This window comes from Haliotis cracherodii, unplaced genomic scaffold, assembly GCF_022045235.1.
Source record: "Haliotis cracherodii isolate W230 unplaced genomic scaffold, xgHalCrac1.p SCAF_2, whole genome shotgun sequence".
Lineage (NCBI taxonomy): Eukaryota > Metazoa > Mollusca > Gastropoda > Lepetellida > Haliotidae > Haliotis > Haliotis cracherodii.
The window spans coordinates 55,169,067-55,191,926 of NW_027266275.1; the positions used below are offsets into that span (position 1 = coordinate 55,169,067).

The 22,860-nt window shown below is 38.5% G+C and overlaps 1 protein-coding gene across 1 annotated transcript in view; it reads left to right on the forward strand.

Annotated features, from left to right (window-relative positions):
* The first annotated feature begins 3,549 nt into the window (after positions 1–3,549).
* Positions 3,550–22,860, forward strand: part of LOC139468255 (polycomb protein SUZ12-like) — a 50,123-nt gene continuing 30,812 nt past the window's right edge. The window contains exons 1-3 of the mRNA XM_071250101.1: positions 3,550–3,716; positions 3,949–3,995; positions 20,594–20,658. Coding sequence (XP_071106202.1) covers positions 3,617–3,716; positions 3,949–3,995; positions 20,594–20,658 — 212 coding nt within the window. The 5' untranslated portion in view covers positions 3,550–3,616. The remainder of the gene's footprint in view (positions 3,717–3,948; positions 3,996–20,593; positions 20,659–22,860) is intronic.

The following is a 22,860-nucleotide window of genomic DNA, read 5'->3' on the forward strand; positions in this document are numbered from 1 at the left end:
ATTTATATCTCCAAAGTTACCAAAACCTGTAAAATGCCTTAGCTAATTCACAGTTAGCCATTGATTTTCAGTATATTAGACTATTCTATTGATAATGATAGCAATTATCCCAGTAGTTTCCCCAGGTTCCCGAGTGACAAGGGCGACGCCATGTTTGTTTGTAAACACTGAAAGTAGTCCCTACTTTAAAAAATTGACTTTAGATATTTGCATCTCTATCCGCATATGACCCCAACGAATGTCGTTTTTTATCCGTTGGCTTTATCCTAACCCATGACATGATAAAACTATATCCGTGAACCGCTTGTACGTCTTACAATAGAAGTTGCACGTACCCAGGTATGCATTTGCACGTGCATACATGTAGGAGTTCAAATAGATGAAACGTGAAAGTATGTTCTTCTCTTCCAGTGCGTAAAATAGTTACTTGTTCGTGAAGATCAATCATAAGATTGTCTGGTCCAGATTTGATTATTTACAAGCCGCCGTCACATAGCTGGAATATCGCTGAGTGCGACATTAAGCAACAACAACAAAACACGAAGTCTTTCGATCAGCAACATCACAATTACATGACATTCTGCCATTATCTACAATAGGCCTTCAGTGAATCGTCTTTGATATGACGACAATGCTAATGCCATGCAAACACTGACTCGAAGTATCCGCGGGCTACAATTATGTTATCGATGTCAGTCGGAATCTGATCGTTAAACATGTCCATGCTGACATATTTAACCCGACAGTGTTGACGAAAAGAGCTACATCTTTCAGAGGCAGGGAAGTTAACTGACTTTAAAAGTCCTGTTTCCACCCTTGACGAAATAGGCTGGAATTATGGAGTTAAACTTTGGCTGGACTAACGAGTCCATGCATAGCCCAATCAAAATCGAGCTGCGAAATCGACATACGCTTCGTAAACTGCCGCGCAGATTTTGGGCGATTTCAGGATTTGCAAAGCATGTGTACCGTCAACTTATCGTCAACTGATATTTTCCAAATGTTTTCATGTTTTTTAAATAAAGATGCTCGTGTAATTTGATGAAGTAAGATCCTTTTAATTGCAATATAGATCTTGATTATCGTTCAGATCGTCTTGACGGGGCGCAGCCATTTTGTTTGCAGCAAATGTAAGTGATGTTAGAGGTGGAATCCGATTGGTCAATAGGAGGAGCATCGTAGGGACACAACTCGTAATAGCCACTGAGTCACATCGAGCCCCGAAATTCCAGCCCAGTTCGGCATGGGTGTAAACTGGACTTCTAGTCAGTTAACACCCCTGCCTCGGGAAGATGGACCAACGTAGGTTGCTGAGGACCAATCCTAACCCGGAACCCCTACGGAGATTTAATAAATAAAAAGGCAGCTGATATATATATTTTTAATATATTTGTATATACAAATATCACCATAAGTATTGGGGTTGATTCTGGGGGAAAATTGGTGAACTAGAATCAGACAGTATGAAACCACTCGTAATAAACAGTCAACTTACTTATACATAATGTATCCCTTAATAATTTATCCCCAAAATATCAAGAATTGACATGCTTCGAGGCATTATCCAGTATAATTTGAAGCATTGACTGTTTGATCTTGCTACAGAATGAAAAGTCGCAAAGGGAGCATGTCAACAGCCTCTGGGTCAGACAAAACAATGATTGATGTTATGAGCAACGAACCATGGCATCGGTGTATGCTAAGGCGCGATCAATCATGTCTCCGAGTCTGAGCACCCGATACATTTTGTCGCTTCATGAAAACGATGAACCTGAAAAATTGGTTGCTTGGGACCTATACCTATTCATTCCACGTGTGACTTCCTGGGTGAGTGAGTATGGTTTAAGCCGCCTTTGCAAATATTCCAGCAATATCCCGGCTGGGGACACCAGAAATGCTTTATGACCGCCCCTGTGACTTCCTGACGAAGCGTTCATAATAACGTCCATCCTCGATTATCCAAGGTATTATGAATTGACGTCACAGCGTCAAATTGTTCTTTCACATTTTCACACGGGTGGCCCAGTCGTCTCAGGCGCCGCGATTTGCTGTGCAGAGTTAAGTCCCTTGGGCACGCTAGAAACCTATGAATGTGGGTTCGAATCCCGGTTCGACCCGATTATGTTTCTAGGTTTGTCAGCCCTTGCTCATGGGTTTCACCGAAGTGATAAACGTCAGACACCTGCATAACTTCGAGCTTTCCTCCGGCATTAAGCTGACACGCCATGATATAACTGTAATACTGTTAAAATCGGCGTTAAGCACAACTCAATCACTCTTACACATATCCTTTTTAATATTTATGTGTTATAGTGAGTGAATGTTGTCGTTTTACGCTGCAATGTTCCAGTTATATCAGGACAACCTGTAGATAATCGAGTGTGGGACATACATACACCAGTGGTTGCATGAAAAATGACAGCTTCACCAACGACCCACGCCGTCAACCTTCGACAACCGGGCCACACATTAACTGTGACCATACGACCATAATTTCTGTGAGCTCTTCGCAAGTGTAAAGGGGTATTGGGGACCTTATCTGACCCAGAATGCCCACTGGAGATTACGATAATAGGGTGTGTGTTTGTTGTTTAACGATACACTCGACAGTGTTACAGCTATATGACGGCGGTCTGTCAATAATCGAGTCTGGGCCAGATAATCCAGTGATAATTGTTACGAGCAACGATCCACGCTGTTTGGGCACGATGACACGTCACCAACCAAGTCACATGACCACCCGATCCATTAATCGTCTCTTGCGACCAGTATATAGGTTGCTCGGGGCCAATTCTCACCCGTAATCCCCACGGCATATTAAAGTACATATAGCTGAAATTAAGAATATAGAACAAAAGGATAACGTATGTCGTAAACAAATTAATATCGACTATATCCCGTAAGAGGTTCCTATAATAATTGAAACTCGATCATAATTCCGAAATAAACTTTATATGAGATCGATTAAAAAGGTTGCATTTGGTTGATTGTTTCATATCAAATTTATTTTCAAATGTGATTGAGAGGCATCACCCATGTACTTCGACATCTTTTACTGTTGTTGTTAAAAGCTATGTCGTCTCTCCATTTGCATGTAAACAACTTCATGGCCAATCCCGCTTTGTCTCGTTTGTTTTCTATATTATTAAACATGCGTACTTTCTTTCAGCCTACACATTTTTTTATATTAGCTTCTTCAACGGTAGGTGTCTTCCATCCACTCCTGTTTGTAAATTTTGTCATGAGTAGATCTATATATGTATATATAACAAACGCTACATTTTCGAATGATATTGAATTGACCGTGGTACCGCCAGTCATCCGTGCAGTCAAACGTGTTGTTCGACAGAATGGTTGTTATAAATTATTTTGAATACTCCTATCCCAGTTCGACTTGAGCATTATATATTCTATCTACAGGTTTCAGTCAATAACCGGTGTGCCGACACTGCGACAGGTGCGTGTTGCTGTCGCGCGCTGACTGTTTTATGGATTAGTATCGCCTTGTGTACCTCTGGTTTAAAGAGTTACCCAGCCTGCCTCGCTCCAATGTGCTTTGTGTACGGTGGTTCCCGCGGAATTGGAGTCGGCTGGAAGGTCGGCATTTTGGGGAGAGATGCGGCCTAAGAAACGGGAGAGGGAGAAGAAGGCACCGCAGGAACCCCTATACGAAACACCTCAAGCAGACCACGAGCTCTTTCTTCAGGCATTTGAAAGTAAGTACAAGCACATGGCCGAAGCGCGAGCCCCACGTCGGGTCGATTCAAACAACCCAACGTAAGCTCAGCATAGCAGTGTGTGTGTGTTGTAAACTTCCCCCCGACATTGCGTAGCGACAATCATTGATCGAATTCCGAACGATTACGTTTGATGATTGTATCAGACGACAGATAATAACACCGATTCAATCCTAAAACTCGTCTAAGAGTACATTTTCTTTCCTTTCAGAACCAACACAGATATATCGTTTCCTTCGGACGCGAAATGTCGTTCTGGTGAGTAAACAGACCCGCATATTTTCACCCCTTCCGCTTTGGAGAACGAGACACACCACAGGTATGCTCGGATTAACCAATGCAATTAAAACTTGATCAGTGTGTGCCTGGTACAATTTAACTTTATCGATTAGCACTCGTGATCAGACACGCCCAACAAATTCGTCTTACGTGATCATCTGTTGAAACCTAATCAACGACCTCCCTCTTGTTCCTTGTTATGGATAAGAAAGAAATATAATATGACCTAATATTTGCCGCCAGGTCGTGTTAATGTGATCATATGTTTTAGCCTAACAAACACGACACTGTAAATCAGATCTTACCTATATACTCACGTTGCAATGTAACCGAAAACGAGGCAGTGATAGTGTAAATTGATATCTAGACTAATTTAAAAACATTGAAAGTGTTACCGTTTACCTATATGTTGCAAATTTGGGATGGTACAAACCTCAACGAGCAAGAATACTTGACAGATTGTTGCTTTAAAGGCTGACTGGGAGTCATCATGACATTTTAGAGTCAACACAATTTAGAGAGTCATGCTTGACGTCTACAAGATATTGTGAACAAAATATAACTTAAATAAGTAAATATATTAATTATTTAACCTTGAGTTTAGATGTGCAAGTCTGAGTGAACATCATTATCCTTCTTTTGATTGAAACAACATGAACAAGTATTGTAATGAAAATAGTATTCGCTAATCATGCTAATGTTACAGTCCTTTTGATGTTTTTCTAGGAACTAGAACTGAAAAATATTTTGTGTCAAGTATGATCCTTTGAATTTATCCTTCTGAGGATGTCCATGAAAATTGCAGAAATACACTATTACTACTACGTCATGTTAACACAAGTTTCTGAATCCTGCGTGTGACGAAGTGTGAAAGTAAATATTTCATCAATATGATCTGTATCTCAGAAATTTCATATAAACAACACCAATATTTTTGCAAAGTTTAACATCTCATTGCAAACGGCAAGAAAATTTCGTAAGATATGTATTTCTGCCCCCAGCCAAATTGGGACATTTGTTATAACAATATATACATGGTATAGTGAACTTAAATGACAATTACCAATATTTCTGGGGCTGTATTAATGTATCTTCATGTTGGACTTTCAACTTTAGTTAACGATGAACTCCCAGAACGTCAAACAGTTCCAGTGGGAGACTTATTAGCAGTCAGCAATAATACTTTGTTACTACTGTTTGTTATAATTTACCCGTTGACTTCATTTGTTATAACATAAACTCTACATCCTGATGATTCAGTAGAAACAAAATATGTATATTTGTAAAGGTTGCACAATATTGATACCCAGCTAATGATCTAGTGTGAAAATATGTTGTTATGCAGTGGAAGAGGACGATAAAGTGTCTACCTTCTGTCCTAACTCCACATGAAATTATACTAATAATGGGGAACGAAACATGATTCTCTTATGAAAATGATGGGGTAAGAAACATACAAGGGAATAAACTACCTATGCTGGGTACATACCACAAATGTAGGGATGAGTAACTATCTAAAGGAGAAAGTACACAATTTATATTTATAAGCATGATAAGGACCACAAATATTGGTCAATGTTATATGTAAAGGGAGAACAAATATTGGTCCATGTTATATGTAAAGGGAGAACAAATTTTGGTCCATGTTGTATGTAAAGGGAGAACGATTATTGGTCCATGTTATATGTAAAGGGAGAACGAATATTGGTCCATGTTATATGTAAAGGGAGAACAAATTTTGGTCCATGTTGTATGTAAAGGGAGAACGATTATTGGTCCATGTTATATGTAAAGGGAGAACGAATATTGGTCCATGTTATATTCAAAGGGAGAACGAATATTGGTCAACAACAAAGACAAGTAAAGTACTTCTTGCTCCTATGAACGAAATCCTACACTGATGATTATAATGCCTCATGTGTCAGAGTCCAGATTCTGTACGTGCAGCGTATGCTACAATCTGCTGGAAGTGTTTTCCATGGTGTTTATGAGAATTGTTCATGTGACATGAACTGAAACAATGTGTTTTATAACCTCTCCTCAACTTATGTATTGAAATACAATCGCTGCAGCTTGATAATCACAGATTTGTATTAAGTATCAAGTATGAATGTCAAGGTCTTTATCATAACAAATTTTTGAATGTTTAAGATTTAGAAGGGCTTTATATTCCAAATATAAAGTTGCAAACTTTTACATCAACCAAACTTACTTCACAAACTTTTTGTTTAATCATTAGCATTAGAAAATATGGTAAAATATATGTAAGCAGTGACAACGATCATGGAATCACTAAATATTTAATTTTAAACATTATGATAATGAGAAAAATACTTACGGATATTCCAAACAAGGTATCCTTGGTTAATTCAACAACACAGGTATAACCATTATATGATATTGTAATATAGAAGTTAAATATCTTTGAAGGGCACAATATCAACGTTTGTTGGTTTCACCAAAGTGGTAAACGTCTCAGACCTGCATCACTTGGGGCTTTCCTCCCACATTAAGCTGACACCCCGTGATGTAACTGAAATACTGTTAAAATCAGTGATAAACTGGTCTAATTCACGAGTCAGAGGGACCTGCGTCAGGGATGGTTCGATTGCACACATGGAAACACTAGTAGTGGGACAATACATCTGTGGATCACATTTTGTTTACTTCATGATGCAAGTATTGATCAGTCGCACGCTTAAAAAGTATCAATTCTTACCTTAAATGTATTCTTAAATACATGTTACACCAAACACTAATTACTAGTGAAAATAAGTACTGTAAACATGAATGTTTTCATCCATTGCACCATACTTGACACTGTAAATTGGCCATCGTGTCAATGAAAAAGATAAGAGCACGTGCAATTATCGTGATCCAGGTTTCGTGATACATATTGGATCACACAGTTGATTGTCCTAGTCGTAGGAAAGACTGACCCATCTCCGTGGTAGAGCATCATACCGCATTATATCAAAAGACATTAAAAGATGATACTTGTTGTTACCCTGCGATTGTCATTAAGAGGCCGAAACGAGGACTGGTCGGCACAGTCGGTATACAGTACCTGAGTGAGGTAATTATGTTAAACTGTGGCATGATATCTCAGTGGACTAGCACTATAAATGGGCATCAGTCTTGGTACAGGAGCGCAAGCATGCGACGTTAAACCCCATCTCACCTAGGAAACAATGTGTGAAGGCGGTTATCAGTGTCAACTACCAGAATATTGCCTGGATATGGCTTTGAGCAGCATACAACCATCATCACTCATTTTGGGTCTTGAACTAACAAAAACAAAAGACCACATTATCAGAGCCCTCAAAAAAGATGTGCCAAGATATACCTTGAAATTCACAGTATAATCATAGCTGAATCCCTGAAGTCGTAATAATCTTTGAGGAATCCCATGTGGCGAATCCAGGTTTGAAGTAGAGGTGACTTCGTGGAATTGGTGGTCACTCAGTTTCGTCGACTTGGTTGATTGCGTGACAATTTATCGGACGATGCTCGATTGATGCTCATAAATATCAATCACTGGATTTGCTCATTCATGAAGATCCCATGCTTGCCGAAAAAGGCAACAGTGCTTCTTGTAAGAGGCAACTAACGGGATCCGGTGGTCAGGCTCACTGTCTTGGTTGATGCATGTCATCGAATCCCAATTGCGTGGATCAATGCTCATGATGTCAATCACTGGATTGTCTTGTGCAGACTTAATTATTTACTGAGTGTAGCACTAAAAAAACAATCAAACAAACACTGGCTATTTCTGATCCAGGCCGGGATATTGCTGAGTGTGGGTTTAACAACAAACAAATCAAAGAAACCGACAGAATATCTGACATGTTTGGCTGTGACATGCTGTTTAAAGATTGGTGTTTCATGGCTTCAGATTGGTTTAGTTTCAAGAAAGATATTTCTTGTCACATTTGGTAATGATACATTAAATGGTCTATGAAAGTGGATACTAGGAAATGTCCTCATACCATCTGTGGCAGAAGTGCTCTGTGAGTATAGTACCACTGTTATAACATGAGTGATGCAATCTATTGCAGTTCTGTAGCAACAGTGTACATAGTTTCTGACTAGAGCAGCGGTAGAAACTAACATTTTCAGTCCACTAGTCCTTATAATGATAACATATAGCAAAACCCTTAAAAATGGCAAATTGCTACTAGTCCTTATGATACCTTAACGCTTTACAGCAATATTTGCAATGCCACAAATTGTCACAGCCTGCTAACATATCCAACTTTACTCAACAGCAAGAAATTTTGGGGATAGTAATCAGGGCTCGATTGAGCTATATAAAACATGCACCAGTGCAACCTTTTATCGAAAAGTGCAACTTAATATATATTTCTACATGCACCAAGTGCACTTTAAGAAAAATTAATTTTGTGTCGAGTAACCCTTTTCCACACAACAGCGATATTAGAACAATGTGAATGCCTCGAAGCTTTTTGGTCAGGCTCACTGACTTGGTTGATGCATGTCATCTATACCAATTGCGTGGATCGATGCTCATGACATTAATCACTGGATTGTCTGGTCCAGACTCGATTATTTTAGACCGCCCTCATATAGCTGGAATATTGTTGAGTGCAGCATTAAACAACAAACAAACAAACAAACAAAACATCAACGGTCCCTGGGTTATATGTCATTTTTCATCCTTTCTTGGGCATGATGTCATCGAACTGTGGGGCCTTCAAGATTATGTGCACATCCTATTACATTTTACAACAATATTTATGTAAAATCATGATAGTCATCAGAGATCTGAGATGTACTTATATAAGTATACAGTTTTGCATCTGTTTCATCTTTGACGAATTCATGGGACAAAAGTCCAACCTTATTTTGTCTGGCGCAACAAGGTTTTCATGTCAACATGCACGTGGTGCAACTTAAATGAAGTTCCATAGATCAAGCCCTGTATGTATTATTAACACCCGGGCATTTGTATTAACCAAATAATCTTCATGATGACGTCTTATATTTAAAAAGCCTTGTAATTTGACAGATTGATTTTGTTTTATTTTTGGGAGTTGTTTTTGCTTGAGTAATTCATTATGTATAAGTTCATTCATTGACATTAGAAGAAACTACAATGGCTGCCTAATACGAGTGGTTTCATAATGTCTGATTCTAGTCGACCGTGTAAACCAATTTTATCTCAGAATCAACCCTTATACTGATGTTTGTGTCAAATGCATGGCAGACCTGTAATGGGTCAAAGAATGTATATATAAGCTGGATTTTCATTTATTCAACACCATGGAAATTCCAGGTTAGAATTGGTCCCAGCAACCTATGCTGGTTATTAAATGATGCCAAATGGATCATCGTATGCATATTGTGTGCTGTATATCCTGTGTATTCAGGTGTTATTTTGCAATGCTGCAATGAATCATGACACCTTTTAAAATATTCAACCAATTTTCCAATAATATGCCAAGCAAACCATTTTGATTTTTTTTCTTGTAATCAGTCACAAACGCAGATTCCCAGGCACACTAAAATAAGAGTGAGTATTTTATTCCAGTAAGGCAAGTGTTGAATACTGTGTATACAACAAGGCTGTCACACAGTAAAGGAAAGATAACTCTAATTGATGAGTAAACCCCCAAAAGTGAGGAAATTAGGAATAACTGAATTCGGACCCAGGGAAACATGGCAATGACCTCCTTTGTTTGAATTGACCCGCACAACACATTTCTTTTTTCTTCTTTTTTGTTAAAATTTTGATTTTGGGTGGCTGCTAGACATGGATTCAAATAATTTTGGAGCAAACCTCAAGGACAACAGGACCCACTTAAATTTGATAAACATGGTTATACGTGTCCCAAGTTTTCTAACTCAGACTATTGTTAGAAATTGGCTCTAGTCCTATAGTCCTTGCCAAACTGCCCAATAGTTATTTGACAAAAACACAATTTCTATGTAAAGTACTTTCTGAAAACAAAGTCAACCTACTTGTATTCCATCCAGTCTCATGTGAGATATGTTGCTATTATGGATGAATTATATACCTTTAACAGAACATCAAATTAGGTGAAATATGTGAATGTCAGTGCTATCAGTAAAGCTTGTACTTATATAATGAAACAGGATAATATTCCTGCAATATTGGTGTCGAAGGGGTATCCTAGTGATTAAAACATTCGCTTGTGACACCAAGTGCATGGGTTTGATTCCCCACATGTGTGAAACCATTTCCTGATGTCCCCTGCTGTGATATTGCTGGTATGGTGCTTAATGCGGTGTAAATGCAAACTGCATCCAACAGACAATATTATCAACTTGGTAATAGTGGGAGAACAAAATTCATTTAGCAGTCCTGAATGTATGACTTCAACTCCCAGAACTGTTGCCTTTACCTAGTGTGTGTATTACCTCAAGTATCACACTGATGAGACAATCAATAGCGTTTTATGAGAACAGTCCCGCAGCAAAGATCACAAGCTAATAATGATTGACACCAGACCTAATGCACATACCAATGGCCATTGCAATAAATAGAATTAATATTAAGTTTCCAATTATTTTTGTAAATTATGTTAATTTAGTTTGAGTTATATTTTTAGACAGGCAAGATGAGGGATTAATGAGGACTAGGCTGTTGAACGGCCTTGGAAGAACAAGTAGACCACTAATTTGAATGCTGACTTTATCACTGTGATGAGTGACTGATAATAGCCGCAATTGACCTTGTCACATATGAAAAACTTAACCTACCTACCAAACCATATATATTTTGGGTCCATGTTACCCGAAACACAAATATATTTTTTCCTTGGCCTTATCACTGCTAATTTTATTAATTAATACAAGAGTGAAGGATATTGGGATTGGGGCACTTCTGTGGCTGAACTGAAGATGGTACCACAGCAGTGGAAGCACTGCTACTTTGACCTGTCGCCATACAGATATAAATTATAAAAGCAGCTGCAGTGTTTGAAATTATGCATGAAAATCAAAGGCTCCATGCCTTAACCCTAATGTTAACATGTCAACATTAATGGTGGTCCCTACATTGAATACACAGAAGCAAACTTCAAGGAACCCGCAGGGATCGATTTCACTCTATCCAAGCTGCACCAGTGCAGGTAAAACATTGCTAGTGCAGGTAACTTTTATTGCCAGGATGCACCCGACGCAGGTAACACTTCCCACCACAAGTGCGTGGCAGCAGTTTTATTTAATAAAAGTGGAAAACTTAATTCTTTAAGAACTGGCTGCAAATCTTTTTGAATCCAGGAAATAAAAGTTCATGAAATTAGTGAAACACACAGGTGGTCTGAATGAAGTGATCTTGCAGAACTAATTCTCCACATTTTACCACTAGAACAGTCATTCATGCGGTTACAATCGCAACAGACAGACACTTTGAAACTTCTTTTTTGAGGGCTGTTAACCGGATATCAAATGTGAAAAGCCATATTCAGATTTACCCAAAATAAATACTGCAGCACATTCTCAAGTTTATTTTCTCTTGGAATTTAATCAATATTCAAAGTAACTTAAACTATGGTGTTTCAATTTATGATAATCTGGTGCAGCCAATATTTAGGTGGTGCAACCTGATTAATTTACTTGGTTGCACTTCGTGCAGGTGATAAAACAGAAAGAAATCGTACCCTGAACCCAGGGTCAGTTATATTTCAAACACTGCATTTTTCAGATACTGATGGTTGGAGCACTATCATGCTTATTAGGTCAAATACCATACCATGGTATCAGTGCAAACACCACTTCCTGCATGATTAACTAGTGCATTATTAAGAGCATGATGAGTAGTGGGACACACACTCTGTCAAATACGGTACCACAGCTGCTACCTTTGCTTCTGACACCAACATAACTGTTACGTGTCCTTGTTGAATAAGCAGCGATGCAGAATCACAGACACACCTGTGACCTGGTTCAGATACTATTGCCAATCTCACAGTGTAATCATTGGAAGTTGTTTCAATATGAATGCAGATTATCAGTATACGACATCTGGTCTTGCAAGTACATTTATGTCATAGTCAAACAAGGCTTTCACCTGTTTCACAACATATTTCTCAGTGAAATGAAAGCTTGACTGGAAGCCAAACTGTGCATATTAGTGTGTGCCTTGAACCAAGTCCTAGGGACCAGCAGATACATGTTTAAAAATTAGAACAGATTAGACTTTTTCTTGAACATGGTATGAATCAGATGACTAAAAAAAAAATTAAATTGAAAGAAAAATAATAAAAAATCAATAGTGTTTTTATTCCACAACCTGAAATTTAATAAACTTAAATTGTTTTTAAAACAACAAACCTTTGCTATCAATATAGTCGGCTTTAGAAATTGGCTCTAGTCCTGTAGTCCTTGCCAAACTGCCCAATAGTTAAGGTATCATAAGGACGGGTCTTCAAGTCAAGTTAGCTGTAGTGGTGAGATCAGCATTAGAAAAAAAAGTGGAAGAAATACAAGATTTTATGTACTACATGTTACTCTAGGTGAACTCAAACTGCAGCACATACAAAGACCGAACTATTATTTATATACCATAGTGTCCAGGATTTGGAGTTCTTAACGTTTTATTGAATTTTTTCGTTACAAAAAATGGTGCTTGCCAGCCAAGACAGACACTTGTGCTTTTTGTCATTCACTACTTACATGCCTGAACAATATTTCACTAGTAAATTCTACATACACTCACGATACATCATCTAATCTCGGGGGCACGGTTGGCCCAGTCGTCAAAGGCGCAGCAATTCGCTATACAGAGTTGCGTCCCTTGGGAACGCGAGAAACCTATGATTTATTGATTTATTTATTTATTCATCACTTATTTTATCACTACATATACTGTAAACACTTAAATCTAAAGTGTTTTTATGAATGCTTGTCCTCCCCCAAATTATGATTATTGTCAGATTATTTCCATGAATTATTTATATTGTGAAACATCATGAATAGCAGATTGTTAATGCGCTGGCAGCATGAAAAACTCTACAGCAAGATTTATGTTGACCAATGAGAGCCATGCTTACAATTACATAGTGTTAAAATATCTATTACTCCGTGATGTGAGGTCTCTGGACATGCTGAATGTTAAGTTAAAATACACTCATCGTTTTATCAATCGGTCAATCTTAGAGAGTGCAGAGAACTAAAATGTACTCCAATCTTATTTCGGAACTTGAAACACCACATTGTCTTTCTAAAAAAAAACCACCAGTTAATTTGACTTAAGACACATGATGAAGTTTATTGAGCTTTGACTGTGTATTCAGTGTTCCCGCTGGCTTTTGAAACTGCCAGTCCACAACGACTGGCAACTCTAAAAATTACACGACCCCCCCCCCCCCCCAATTTTTGTCAGTCCCTACTTTCAACAAATGAAAAAACCTAAGAAAAACACCTGGTTTTAAATCTTTCAACTCTTTTTTTTATAATATTTCAAGACTAAATCACTGCAAATATATATTTACCTTGAAGCAAAGCGAAATGTTATTTAATAGCACTAAAAACAGACAAGGGGAACCAAGAAGTCAAGTGCAAGTTGACTTTGTTTGAAATATATACTTCTATGAATATCATCAATGTTTTGTTCAACAACAAGGATTTATAAGATGCTATATTTGCCGGTCCACAGGGACTGGCAGTAACATGAATTACCGGTCCAAGCCTAATTTTACCGGTAACAAAATGGTAATTATCGGTAAACAGGAACACTGGTATTTCAGTTACGTATAGATATAACGCAACGAAAACCAGCATCATGGTATTGTTCACGTTACTCTTTTTCCCATGAAATTACACTGTTTTCCCCCCATGATTACTCCAAAGCTTCAATTAGGTTTGGCATCTGTTAATCACAGGCTGCCATCACATGGCTGGAATATCGTTGAATGCAGAATTTGTTTTGTATGGGCCAGCTTGTCCAACTTATCAAAAGAACTGGCAGTGAAAGATTCAGTGCATAATGTTTGCTGGCAAGGTCATGAAGTCAATAAGCAACTGGCATGGTTTTGTTTGATTGAAAGAGGGGTTGATTGTGTTTCACATGAATTATGTAATGTATTCTACCCTTCCTTTATGTTGAAGTGTGGTAGACATAAATTGTGTACTTTCTAGTCATTACAAATGTGATGCTTGTACATAATCAGTAAATCTGCTGCTTGTGGATTTGCCATGGTCATTTACCATTGAGAGCATCATACCAGGGTTTTGTATTTTCTCTAGTCTGCAAAAATGATGCACTACAGTGAGTGAGTGAGTATGATTTTATGCCGCTTTTAGCAATATTCCAGCAATATCATGGCAGGTCACACCAGAAGAGGCTTCACACATTGTACCAGCGTTTGGAATGGAACCCGGGTCTTCGGCGTGACAAGCGAATGCTTTAACCACTAGGCTACCCGACTGTCCCTGATGCACTACAGAGTTGCCATCATCCAAAAGTAGTCCACAAGGAAATATCACTTGTCCTTTTGGACTTTTACTAGCATGGGTGCTGCTGAGAGTGCCCAGGACCAACATAAATGCCTGCATGTTTGTTTGTTTATTTGTTGTTTAACGCCGCACTCAGCAATATTCCAGCTCTATGACGGCGGTCTGTAAATTATCCAGTCCGGACCAGACAATCCAGTGACATTACAAGAATTGATCTACACAATTGGGATACAATGGCATGCATCAACCTAGTCAGCAAGCCTGACCACCGATCCTGTTAGGCGCCTTTTACGGCAAGTTCTATTCTAACCCGGATCTTCACGGGTGTCCTGCATGTATAATAATGAGACCCGTGAAGATTCGGGGTAGAATAGGTCTTCAGCAACCCATGCTTGCCGTAAAACGCAATTATGCTTGTCGTAAGAGGCGACTAACGGGATCGGGTGGTCAGGGCTCACTGACTTGGTTGATGCATCTCATCGATCACAACTCCTTGGATCGATGCTTATGATATTAATCACTGGCTTACCAGGTCCAGACTCGATTATTTACAGATCGCCGTCATATACATTTGTATCTTGATGATTTCAGCGCTACTGTCCGGGTTAATTTGGTTTCACTGTTTTCAAAGTGAATCATACTCGACACACGTAGCTGGAATATTGCTGAGTGCGGCGTTAAACAACAAACCAAATACAATAAACTGCAGTACTCATCACTCATTACTGAAATGCCCTACAAGAATGACCAGCAACAGTCCCAGGCTTCTCGTTGATTCCAGGGACACATTTCTGGTAAGCAGGGCGGTCGGGTAGCCTAGTGGTTGAAGCACTCGCCCGTCACATCAAAGACCCAGGTTCGATTATCGATATGGGTACAATGTGTGAAGCCCATTTCTGGTGTCCCCCGCCATGATGTTGCTGGAAAGCGGCGTAAAACCATACTCACTCTGGTAAGCAGTTGTACAAGAGCTACTTCAATTATGACGTTTGTTTTCTATTTGATTTAGGTGAGCGCGACTGAGCGTGGTAGGTTTAGGAGGTCATCACTCTGTTCAGTGGGGATTCTGTGTATATATCAACTTGGTCTCGTCGCTATATGGCTGAAATAATGCTAATGCGACGTTAAATTTTAACTCACTGAGAAGGGATTCAAAGGAAGAACAGGTCCCTGCTACCCTGTGCTTGTCAGTAGGGCCTAGAAATAAGGATTGGGTGGTTACAATGGGTGACAGCATGACTGACCCACTCAGATTATTGACAGGCTGCCCTGATATAACTGGAATATAGCTGACTTGGTGTAAAACAACATTCACTCTGTCACTTTCAGCCTTGTTTTGAATATTCTTTGAAGCAACGTTATTGAGTTATTATTAATATCTATGTTCTAACAAATCAAACAAGTCAGGGTTTTTTCATCAAAAAACATTTTACAAATGTCACAGCAAGTTACTGTGTGGATCAAATTACTGGTATGTCGAAAGAAGAATTAATATGATTGTTGAACTTATAAGCCTGTTCAAATCAGTACCTTGGTCATGTTGGTAATAAAATATATATCGCACCTCTCAATGCTTGTCTCTGTTCGAGCCATGCTAGCCAGTCCCATGGCTGTAACTCCCTGCAACACCTAGGGCGCTAATTAACTCAGTTCCCCACGAGGCCCTGATAGACTTCTAATTTCACCTGTGAGCTAAATGATTAGATCAACTTAGTAAGCATGATAAGTAGGTGGATTGTGCCAAAGAATGTTACCTGAAACAGTTTAATTAATGCGAGAAACAGTTTTGTTACAGTTTATATACCTGAGGCACAGTTTAGTTGCCTGGAGCACTATTATCTTGGTTGTGTTGCCTATATTTTGTCCAGCAATAGTTGCTGTAATAGCTGTAATATGCACACGGGGCACTTAGAAAATTGACGAAGGGGGGCGCTTACCGAGAGTCTGAGACTGCACGCTTTTACTTTAAGCCCCCTCGTTATTTAGCCCATTGGTTTACAAACAGAAAAATAAACTGCTTTTAAAGCCCATGGGCTTAAATTAAATTGGAAAACTGATTGATCGCCCTTACTGAATGTTCTTCAACAAGTGATGCAGCATGTTTTTATGTGACCAGTTGCACCAATATTGCACCTTAAGCGCTGTTAGAAGTTTCCACATTAACAAGACACATTGGACCCCCAACATAGGTGATATTCTGGATACTCATTTTAAATGCATACGACAGACGCTCATAACTGCCATGTTGGTTTGTGGTTACTTTCTTTAAAGTTTGTTTTTGTTGACTCATAATTTTCAAGTTGATAAAAAAGATGATGCCTTATGTTAAAGTGTTGCTCTCTCATTCCATTTTTGATTATTGTTAAACTTTCATTCTACCTATCATGGTTTTGTCCTTTTTCGATTTTAAGCCCTGGGCTTAAATTTGGATACAATGTTACTCAATTTAAATTGGCAAAATCTGTAATTAAGCCCAGGGCTTAAAACCGCAGTCTTAGTATTACAGCCATTCACATTTCCATGCCAGCAATAGTGTGTTCACTTAAGGGCCAAAATCAAACCTCAGTGTATGAAATCCACCCCCTCTGCACAGCTGTACTTTCTGTAAAAACTGTGTACTTTACACTTGGAAATGTAATGTATAGCCCGAGTGTGTATTTCATGAGACTGATAATCAGAACTGATTGATGCTGAACACTGCTAGCTAACCAACAATGTTATGCTTGTCAATCCCTGTTTTGAAAAAAACCCACAATGTCATCCCAGATATTAAAAGACATTCAGATGGTTGTGGAATGTCTATTGTAGCTTTCCAATCGATCTCGAAAGATTTTTTACCCAAATTTGTACATGTATTAATCATTGGCTGAGGTGGTGCCTTTTGCTGTTGTGGGAGGGGGGGGGGGGGGGGGATTTGTCACCTTCTGATAACTCTTGTATTTATAAGAAGCAAAAATGTCATGATTATTAAGTTCATTAATTGATGGTTATGGTTTCATTTGATAATTAGCTTGTTGGGGCATATTTATGGTAATACTGAAAAACTGAAAATATGAAAACATGTCACATAATAAGTTATGCTTCAAGCACATCGAGCGTTTCCCACCCTGTGCAATATTCACACATATGAAACAAATTGCAAGATTGAAGATCTGTCGATTTATGGATTTTACATTGTGAAGCTATCAATTGCCTTCTAAGAATTCTCCCCAAAGACTGGGTATTAGTTGTGCAGAAGTAGTTCACAAGTACTGCAGCTGTAATGATACACTAAGTCACAATGTGATGTCTATAGGACATTAGAACAGACAATGTGTTATGTTAGGGACACAACAATGTTGCATGTGACAGTTATACATACAACACAGTTTGTCCAATATGATAGGCCTCCTGATCCATATAAATCTTGTTGAGTAGTTATAAAAAAGATCTTTTTGACAAAATGCACATCGAAGTGTTGAAATCATAGGATGTACAATACTTGGTACCAGAAGGAGTATATTTTGCAAATGAATATTCTTTTCAATCTATACATCTCGCAATATTGGGTAAAAATTTTTGTATAGTTTGCCCTAAAATCTACACAGAAATTCGTTCACAAATGATGTGTCCCTTTGAAATTGATTGACAAAACATAGGAAATGCAGTGGTGATTTTGCTTTCACAGCGGCAACTCACCATGCTGTCGTTGAAATTGTAATATTGGATCTGCATGTGCAATCACTGTCAAGCACTTTATCTCCCAGAGTATCGCAATACAGATACCTGTATCGGATATATATTGCAAAACAATTGTTAAGCCAATACACATCCCTTTTTTCAGGAAGCTGAAATAGCTAACCATAGCCTTTTTCGCTATCTCAGAATTGTCCCTATTTTATATAAGCATAAAAATTTGACTCTTTTGCTACAGATAAACAGGTCGTTATCTTCATTTGATAGCTGCCATGCCATACCACGCATATCACGCCACGCCACGCCACGCCACGCCACGCCATGTTCCGAATACAGCCTGACTCACACTCTATGATAATATTTCAAATAATTTGAAGTGCCTGTCCTCATCCTCATACAGTCCCCACTCCGGAACAAATTCCTATTCAACAAACCAGTGTGGTTGAACTGAAGGCTACACAGAAGAAAACGTATATTTGTTAAAATTAAGTACTGCAGCACACACACACACACACACACACACACACACACACACACACACACACACATCTGTGTATAATATTGTGATTTAAGTACATGTATCAGAATGCACTGGCATTGATTTCCAATCTCGACTCGTGACTCCAACATGTAATATAAATTGCAGGATTGAAGACATGTCAATTTATGGATTTGAGATAGTGAAGCTGTCAATTGCCTGCATGTTCTCCACAAAATTTTACCTATGACTCAGTATTGGTTGTCTTTGTGCATTGGTGCCATGTTCTGCTTGTTATATACCCGGGTATAGCAATTTGATATGTAGCACGGATTGAAAGACAGGCAGCATGCTGTAGATATTGTTTTTTTAACCTTAAATTTAAACCGTACATGACACTGACTCGTCATTAGTGTCCATGGTCACTTGAGTGGCAGAACTTTGAATTAGCTGATATTTCCAAAATCGTCACAATATGGCCAAAGTAATGCAAATAATTGTAAAGTTTAAAAATTTCACTCTAACCTGTTATCAACATTGGTCAAGTTGAAATGAGGATATGCTGTTTTGTTAGTATACAGGGTTAGAAATTCATTTTTATTTTCACTGGTCCTCAGAAAGTAATCGAATCCAAAGTTGCCATCTACCTAATGGTAAAAGTGGTAGTCCACAAGGAGATGCCACTTGGCCTTCCTGTATTTTACTTGTCTCAGACCCCTGAAGATCCGGGGTAGAATAGGTCTTCAGCAACCCATGCTTGCTGTAAAAGGCAACTATGCTTGTTCTAAGATGCAACTAACGGAACGGGTGGTCAGGCTTGCTAATTTGGTTAATGCATGTCATATCTTAATTGCGTGGATAAATGCTTATCTCAATCACTGGATTGTCTGGTCCAGACTCAATTATTTACAGACAGCCGTGATATGGCTGGAATATTGCTAAGTGTGGCGTTAAACAACAAACAAACTTTTCTCAGAGAAGCAGATTTTGAAAGCTGTATTAAACTGTTACTCAAATGCTAAGTGGCACCAAACCCAAACTAATTCAATCATTTACTTCATCAAACTTGATCTGTTGTCTGTTGACAGGTGTACATGAAAATATATACAAATAATTTGGTTTTACATTTTTAGCAAACCCCCCTGGATTTGGATCTTTAACAGAGCTTGAGATAAGCAACGTATTTGCATAAAATATGCATCAAATAAACTGAAATAGGCGGACAAATCAAATCCTAGCATATCAAATACGCAACAAAAACTATAAATAGCCTATTGAAATATAATTAATGTATATATTATAACTAGATAAAATGATTGCGTTTATCAGCCAATCACCAAATTCACTTACAAACGTTCAGAAAGGATTCTGTGACAAACATACAGATAGATGCCAATTGAAAAGTCTATGTACATGTTTTATCTTAAACGGTCTCTGATTGGTGATTTAAAAAAAAACGCCTTTCTTACAATGCTAGGTTTTGCAAACAAAAATGGTTTCTCAGAGAGGGACGCAGACAGGTATACTACTATTCATATAGTTTTAATGATATACAGGGATTGTTACAAAACATGTTTTAAGTTAAAATACACAAACGTCAAGTAACAGGTGGGTAAAAAATTTGGAATACCCTCTAAACAATGCTAAAAGTTATGGATACCCAATCAAAATCAAACCCCTGGGTAAAATACCCAAATCACCAAAAACGTATCCAGAGCTCTGTTTAAAAAGTCAACCTACATCAGATAATATAAGGTGTATGTTTGTATTTTGTCATGTTTGTACAATGTTATATACCTTTCTCAATTGCTACAAAAACATGCAGATTTACAGGGTTTTGCAGTGATTCGCCCAAGAGCCCACAGTTGTCAGGAAAGATGTATTGATAGTGTGTTTCTGTTGAGAAATGAAGGATGTGAGACCTATGGTGATTACAAACACACCTGTCAGATATTTTAATCCAAGTGATTTTCTGTTGTAGCCAATATTCCTGCACCGGTCTCTCTGGTACATGAAGCAACGGCGATCTGTGAATAATGCTAGCAGGTAGGTGGAGAAACAACACATTTCATCTTACCTCCTTGACAGATTGTTGAGATCTGATTGGTTCACTTGATCTTGATAAATTACCCTTTATCCCGCCTGGGAAGGAAGGAACCTCGTGAGTGGAAGAATAAATCTCTTATACCCTACCACGAAGAAAACAGGCTGCATGTGGAGTTCTGAGCTGGAGGATAAATTCTTTATACACCACCACGAAGCAAAAGGCTGCATGTTGTTTTATGAGTCAGTGAAAGTCACTAGACACAGCACACAAGTTAACCCCAGCTCAAATGAACAGGTGTATTTTTATAAATTTTCAATTTGTTTTACAATGGCATATTGAAACATGTCAGATATATTCGTTGTAGCAGTATGATGAGGAGTATGTGTTTTTTTACTTACCGCGTTTGGTTTTATACCACGAGCACTTAACAAAGATGAAACAGGGATATCGTCCCCATTGCTTCAATGGAGAGGTAAATGACTTCCGATGTATACTGTGTTTGAAATTAAGCATGACAGTCATGGGGTCTTTGCCATAACCCTATTTTTGTGAACATGAGATTTCGGGGAACTTAAGATTCATATACAACTGCAGCAAATCTCAAGGATCCTAGTACCCCAATAATTTCAATCACTAAACATTCCTTCAAGAGCAAGATGTTGATGGATGTAGAAGACTGTAGGAGGCCACAAAGCCTGATGACAACGCAATTCGATATGGCCACTTGGCCTTTATTCCAAGACAAGTGAAAATCTGGAGTGACAAATGTTTTCTCCCAAAATCTAGTTACAATGTAGATTTTTTGCTGCTGACAAATGATGGCATGACATTTCCATGATTTCATCAAAAGTGATATTCCTCTCTAACATTACCAAATTTGAAATATAATTATAGCACATATTGATTGACAATCAGCATCCTAGAAAAGGAACCAATCCTGAATGTGTATGACCATGGCATGGCTGGTGATTTAACAGGTCAGCATTTTGTAGGTAACCTTGGAAATTGAGTTAGCATTTATACCACATACAGCATGGTCACACATGTACCAAGGAGAAAAACAAAGAGAAAGTACTTGTGACACAATGATGAAGTGATGATAAAAAAATTAAGCGGATTCAGAAAGTAATTCATCCTGGCTAAGACTATTTGCTTAGTGATAAATATATCCTTAGGCGAGTGGAAATTTATTGTTGCCTATATGTCATCATTATTCCACCGAGTGGTGAGCAAATAACACCCTTTTTTTTACCCCCTGACAGATGTTCTTTGATAAATGTTTACATCCAGGATAAACCAACCCTGAAACAGTTCCTGTGAAGAATGCCAAATTTGAGAAGTGTTAAGAAATCATCCAAATTCAATTATCACTGATGTAACTGAATCACAGCTCAAAAGGTACTTGAGGGACACACCATTTGATATTCTAGGTGGGCCTGGGATTTCTGTTGGAGATCGGTCACAATCTCGAAACAGATTTTATCTGACAAAGGAGGACCCCAACGATTGACTCTCTCTTTTTTTCCCACAACACATTTTGTTTCAGGACATTCAGTAATTGGGTTCAGCAAAACAGATTTTTACCAACAAATAACTTTCAAAGCAAATTCCAGTCCCTCCATGTTCCCCACTCTTGGTCCCTAGCTAACAGGGTGGTGGTTTGCTCGTAACACAAAAGACCCTGTTTGATTCCCCACATGGGTGAAATGTATTTAGCACATTTCTGGTGTTTCCCCCGTGATATTGCTGGACTTTTGCTGAAAGCGGAGTGAAACCTACCTCACCTCACCTCACCTCACCTCACCTCACCTCACCTCACCGAGGCTGAGTAAAATGCAACAATCAGGAATATCCAGCTTTGACAGAGTAGCCTGTATATAATCCACCTGGAGAAGAAAACAAGTGATTGACAGCTTGAGCAACAATCAGCCAACCATCTACGAGTTCACACATTGTAGACAGCTTTTATGACAAGAATTTGGTACTGGGACTTACAATCCAGAAAATCCACCCGCAGATGTCAAAGGAAACTTCAACAAATGTCAACATTTAGTCCCAAGGACTGACACTAGAGCACTGACAAATCGGGATATTGTGATGGAACAAGTGTCCGAGGTTGGGACCTACCAGAGTGAGCATGTCCGCAATATTGAAAACTTGCAAAAACTAATAGTGTCGCATTAGGTCAACAATAGTCTGCT